Source organism: Zea mays, chromosome 1 (genome assembly GCF_902167145.1).
Source record: "Zea mays cultivar B73 chromosome 1, Zm-B73-REFERENCE-NAM-5.0, whole genome shotgun sequence".
Classification (NCBI taxonomy): Eukaryota; Viridiplantae; Streptophyta; class Magnoliopsida; order Poales; family Poaceae; genus Zea; species Zea mays.
In genome coordinates, this window is record NC_050096.1 from 290,518,635 (window position 1) to 290,524,398 (window position 5,764).

Below are 5,764 nucleotides of genomic sequence, written 5' to 3' on the forward strand. Positions count from 1 at the left end.
AATTTCTCTCAATGATTCTCACAAGGCACTGTCCCTCAATGCACATGAGTAGTTTTTCTTGCTTGATCTTCTCTTTTGTGCCACTTGTGAGGCTTTGATGTGTATAGAAGTGTTGCTCTAGTAGATAGGAGTGAATACCCAACTCTTGTGTATGATATGCATCAATGAATTTTATGAATGGACTGGTTGGGGTGGCTTTTATAGCCCTCAACCACACATATAGGGCACATTTGCAAAAATCCACACTGGCAGACGATTTATGGCTAGGGTCCGCATGGTCCGCGACACTCCAATGGTCGGATCTGACATTACAACGGTTATGTCTGACAAACCAATGACTAGATCAACAATTGTCTTCACTCGGTGACGACTCGTGGACGGTCTACCCTTGGTTCCGGACAGTCCACGCCAGCTCTAAAAATTCTTCTGCTCAACTTGTCACCTTCGGGCTGAAGCAAATCAACACAGGCGGACGGTCCGTGGTTTATAACCGGATGGTTGAGAAGGGGCCGGACGGTCCGAGCACATATGAATTGTCCAAAAAGAGCTCTTGTCCGGAATAATCTATGTTATTCCGGACAGTTTGCATAGGGGCTCGGACGGTCCGCACTTGGCGATTTTAGGACTTGAGTTCTGACTTGTCATTGATCTTTGAATTATCTTCTTGAAGTTGCTTTGGCTGAACTTTGAGAGAGATACTATGACTTAGACAAATATATCTAGTGGCTTTCGAACAGTCTAAGTCATGGATTTGGACATTTTAATTCTCTAACTCACATTTTTTTCTTTTGCAAAAACTAGCTCCAAAATAGTGAATTGTTGATTCCGAGCTTTCCAACTTCTCTAGATGTATTGAATAGGTTACTTGGGGTGTTTAGAACTTATCCAAAGAGTAGAACTTATTGGTAGTTCATTTATTACATATTTTACCCTATTTAGTTGGATCTGAGCTGATTGTGACTTAGAAACTTACATTGTTGAACTTATGAAGATGTGAATCAAATACCAGGTAAACTAGTTAGTCCGAATGGTTGTGATGGTCATCAAGCATCAAAATCAATATACGAAATGGTTTAAGGCTATTTCCCTTTCAACCTTGATACAAATTGTTGAAATGAAATACTATACCATGTGCATGTGACATGCTAAACTGTGTCGACCCCTTCATCTTTCTTCGCGTGCAAACTCAATGATATAAGATTCTCGTGACAGCTAGATTATCTAGATTTTTAGAAAAGCTCTTCTCTCGTTGGTTTGTAAATAAGCGCAAGCGATGGGTTGACACTTGTCAGTGACATCGAGTTACCCAATATACAGTGAAAGTTAAAGTTCAGATTTGAAGAAAAAAGAGGATTGTTGACCAGACATATACGGCGTAATGAATGTGATAGCAATACAAAGGATATACATACGTACAATGGTACAACGCTACGCACAAAAAGAAAGCACGAGACGCAGGTGCAACAATACTGACAAACAATGACATCACTCTCGCATACACCGGTAGTCCGGTACACCAGCACCGGTCACCACCACCTCTGCTCTACATGGTGGGCACGGCGAACGCAAACCTGCAGGAGCGCGCCGCGCGCGTCTATGCCGACGGAGGCGGTGCCGCGAACGGCATGGGCACGTTGACGGTGGGGACCGACGGCATCGGCGGCAAGGCCACCTTGGGGACGACGGATGGAACGACAGCGGGCATCGGTGGCAGGGTCAGCTTTGGCAGCACGGATGGGATGGCGGGCATTGGCGGCAGCGGCACGGCCACCTTGGGAGCCGCTGGCATGGGCGGCAGCGTCATCTGCGGCACGGTGACCGCGGGCACGGCCGGCATAGGTGGCAGCGCCACCTGTGGCACTGGCTGCACCGTTGGCAAGGTCGGCACGGCGGGGAGGCCAGGGACGGCACCAGCAGCAGCGGGAGCCGCGGCCGTGTCGGCCAAGTGGCGCGCCGCGTGGCAGTTGTTGCTCGCCAGGAGTGCACACGCCACGACCACGACCACCAGGAAGCGCGCAGCGGAAGCCATACTGCTAGCAGTAGCCTATAAAGCTGTCTCTCGAAACGGCTTGCTGCACTCCCCTCTGGTTATGCTGCTGCTGCAGGAGGAGGCAAGGTCGGGTCTTGCTGTGTTGCGAAGAACATGGATCAAAATGCGTCGCGATTTATAGGATGATTAGGGAGGGTGCGATTAGATAGGTGGGTGGCCGGATCGGTGTGGCAGCGCAAGTTGGTGATCAGAATGGCAGGACAGGACAAGTAAGATTAGTTGCGGCGATCGATCGAGGCGGATTCTTGCTCGCCCTGTGCCTAGAATTTCAGCGTTTAGGTGAGCAGGGGGGATCGTGCGCTGCAGCAGCTACAAACTGATTGCAGTACTCAGTTGGCCAACGTCGCAGGGACGGCCACCATTTGCATTGCAGGACACAAAAGAGGGGACGCAGGCAGCAAGGCTACAAGGCATTGAGCAGAGCACATTTACACCATTGCATTGCATTGAAAATAGCAATTGCATTATACATTTACATTTACATGCGCAGCTGCATTAAATATTTCATCAGTGCTAATCATCCAAACAGGGGATGTAGCTCAGATGGTAGAGCGCTCGCTTAGCATGCGAGAGGCACGGGGATCGATACCCCGCATCATCTTTGCGTGCTTTTCATTAACCACTAACATCATACGGTTTGCTTTTTTTAAGGTAGAGCTCAGATAATTGTGGTCAAGAAAACCTTTTTTCATATTTTTATCACGTTTAGGTTTGTAGTATACTAGTATCTTTGCACAACCCTAGCGGCCTTGGAAAACATTTGCAACACTTTTTATCTGTTGAAGAAAACGCGCCATTTATTTTCTGAGTGTCATTACACCAGCTGAATATACGGTGGAAGCTAAAGTTCAGATTTGAACAGAAGAAAAAATAGGAGAAGAGTGTTGTTGGGGCGAAGGCGTAACGCACTCCTCGCTTGATCGTTTCACAACAAGAGTGGAACATGAAGGAAAAGCGAGAGGAGACGAAGACTGAAAGAGCGAATGCCCCAAGACGGAGGGAGCGTACGGAACAGGCGAAGGCCTTATCGGTTCCCGTCTCAGCTTGGAACGGCGAGGGCCTCTATGACTGTCGAAGACATGACGCATGGAGCACGAAGACTACGTGTCGCTACCCACGGTATTGAAACGGCGGGCCCGTGTAAAACCATCCTGGGCCACCTGGTTCCACTTGTAAGCCAATGTGTGGGCAGAGTTGATGGTGTGTCCGTTCGTGGATGTACTTAATCACGCTGTAATGACCCGCGATAACCCTTGAGAGGGGAATATTCTAGGGATAACGTAGGTAACCAGGGGCATAAGCATAACCGTATTTGACATGGTGCAACCGTCCCCTAGTTACCTATAAATACCTCCACGCAGCACCATAGTGAGGGGCTGAAAAAACACTATTGTTCTAATACGGTGCTGCGTCCCCTAGTTACCTATAAATAATCCTTTGCACGATGCATCATTTTAAATAACACGGTGTTGCGTCTTGAAATGAAGTCTGTTTTCACTCTCATGTTCATGTTCATGTTCATGCACAAATATGAAAGTCACATTTTGTATTTATCATGCTTTCCTATATCTTTGTGTACATGTGATTTAATGCCAGTTGTGTATTTATGAGAATTTTGGTTTATTTTGTAGGATTCCGGCTTTCATCAAGTGACTCCTCCCCCTCACGTTGACTTTGCGGACAGATGTCTCAGTTCTAGTGGTGGAGCTACGAACAACAAGTGTGTAATAGCACCCAAGGGTGTGAAGTCGTCCAACAGACGCATGTTTTTATCTAAGCAAAAGTCTTCTAAGGGTGCAGCTGGATCAGCACAACAAGTGCTTAACAGCATCCAAGGGTGTGAAATCATCCATGAGACATATTTTTATCCAAGCTTAAGTTGCCTATGGGTGCAGCTGGATCAGCACAGCAGGTGCATCACAAAGGTGCGAAGTCGTCGCCAAGACAGACGTTTATACCCTAGCACAAGTCTCTTAAGGGTGTAGCTGGATCAGTACATACATATTTGTGACACCTAAGAACGCGAAGTCATCCAAGGATGCAGCTGAGATAGCATAAATACATTTTAATAGTACCACAACGAAAGGCACAACATATTTCAAATACAAGATGCACAATAAAGCACACGAAAATCATTCAAATACAAGTGTCCCCATAGCCGTCCTTTGACGAAGGGGGTGAGGGCAGCGTTTTCGCTTGAATTCACCAAAGAACGGTGATGGCAACATGCATCTCACATCTGCTCTTCTTTCAGGATAAGGTCGGCTTCACGGAAATTGAACAACATCAGTTTCAACTCCTCACTACCAAAAAGATCTCGCAGACCCCCCTCTCCAAAACATGACCCGACCGTCGGAGCAAGGATGATCCGACGGGTCCCCTCCTCCAACCGCATTCCATTCCGGAGATGAGACCTCTTCATTCCCATTTGGCGGCGTCTTCGAGGGACTGCAATGTCTTGCGAAGACTCACCAAGCATTCCCACATTTCGTTTTGACACCCCAATCCTTCTTTGACCCCGTGGCTCACCCAGGGCAACCCTGGGCAATGTCCCCACCACCATAGTGGGGGTGACCCTTAGCGAACACTCCGCGACAGACAAATCTAGTGCCACAAAATAATCTAGGTCATCTTTCGAAGACTCGTCGCCCATCCCAGCAAATGGCTCATCAACCCTTCACTCTTTAAAGGCCATGACTCAACATCGGATCCATCATCAGATTCATCATCAGATTCATGACTACTAAGAATTATCACACTCTGACACATTAACAATTCATCATTATCGTTATCATCAAAGTTTGCTTGCGCAAGTCTAGACGGCGGAATCTACGCAGCAGCCGATCTTAAGCATCATACAAAACAAACATCGTCAAACCACTCCTACTATATTCTTTAAACCCGCGCAGAAGTCCCTGCCGCTGCAGGGCCCTCAACGTCGCCTTCCTTGAGCGAGGACTGCTCTTCCGCTCCCGTATCCAAATTGGCATCCTTTCAGGCCACCGAGCTCTCTAGACCGGTGAGGTCCTCCACTTCTTCATCCCTCATCGCCTGCGAAGACAGCACAACAACGCGTCAGACAGTGAACACACACAAATCACCCTCGCTAAAGACACAAGCGTACCTGTGCAAGTTCTCGGTCGGCCCTCTCCTGAATGACATCGCTGCCGTGAGGACCCGACATCCTATCGTAAAGTGCCCCAGCAGAACGCTTTAGCATGTCGTCTTCAACCTGGAATACACCAGCATTGAAGTCCTCGTTGCTCCGATCGAAGGTCTCGAAGTGCCTATAGCCCTCGCGGGACAAAGCATTCGCAGACCCCTCACAGGACACGAGCGACGGGTAGGACATAAGGCCCATCACGATGGATGTGAGTGACTCTAACTCCTCTTGCAGCCACCCAAGGAAGCGGGTCCCCACCTCCTCCCCCGACTTGTCGAAGGGAGCAGTTTGCGCACTGAGGTCACGGTACGCATCCACAAAAAGTGTGTGTGCCCGATCAACCTCGACACGCGTGGCCGACTCTGTTTTCTCGCGGTAGGCACACATGTTCCTCACCTCAAGCTCCAGGCCGGCGGCACACTGGCAGGCAGCTTAGGCCTCTCCGCGGGCGTTCTCCGCATCTGTCTTCGCCTCAGCGGTAGCTTCCTTATCATCATTGAGCCGGCGACCAAGGTCTTCTTTCTCCTTCTCAAGAACCCGTCACCTTATCG

At 48.7% G+C, this 5,764-nt stretch overlaps 1 protein-coding gene and 1 non-coding gene across 2 annotated transcripts; one reads left to right on the top strand and one right to left on the bottom strand.

Moving 5' to 3' along the window:
• Nucleotides 1-1,369: 1,369 nt before the first annotated feature.
• On the bottom strand, nt 1,370-2,136 carry LOC103644115 (RNA-binding protein 12-like). The gene has a single exon (NM_001155178.2). It carries the CDS (start codon nt 2,027-2,029, stop codon nt 1,595-1,597), a length of 435 nt encoding a protein of 144 aa, NP_001148650.2. The 5' UTR covers nt 2,030-2,136; the 3' UTR covers nt 1,370-1,594.
• A 442-nt stretch (nt 2,137-2,578) lies between these two features.
• TRNAA-AGC (transfer RNA alanine (anticodon AGC)) lies at nt 2,579-2,651 on the top strand. Its single transcript has one exon. It is a non-coding gene; the product is annotated as a tRNA-Ala (tRNA).
• Nucleotides 2,652-5,764: the final 3,113 nt, after the last annotated feature.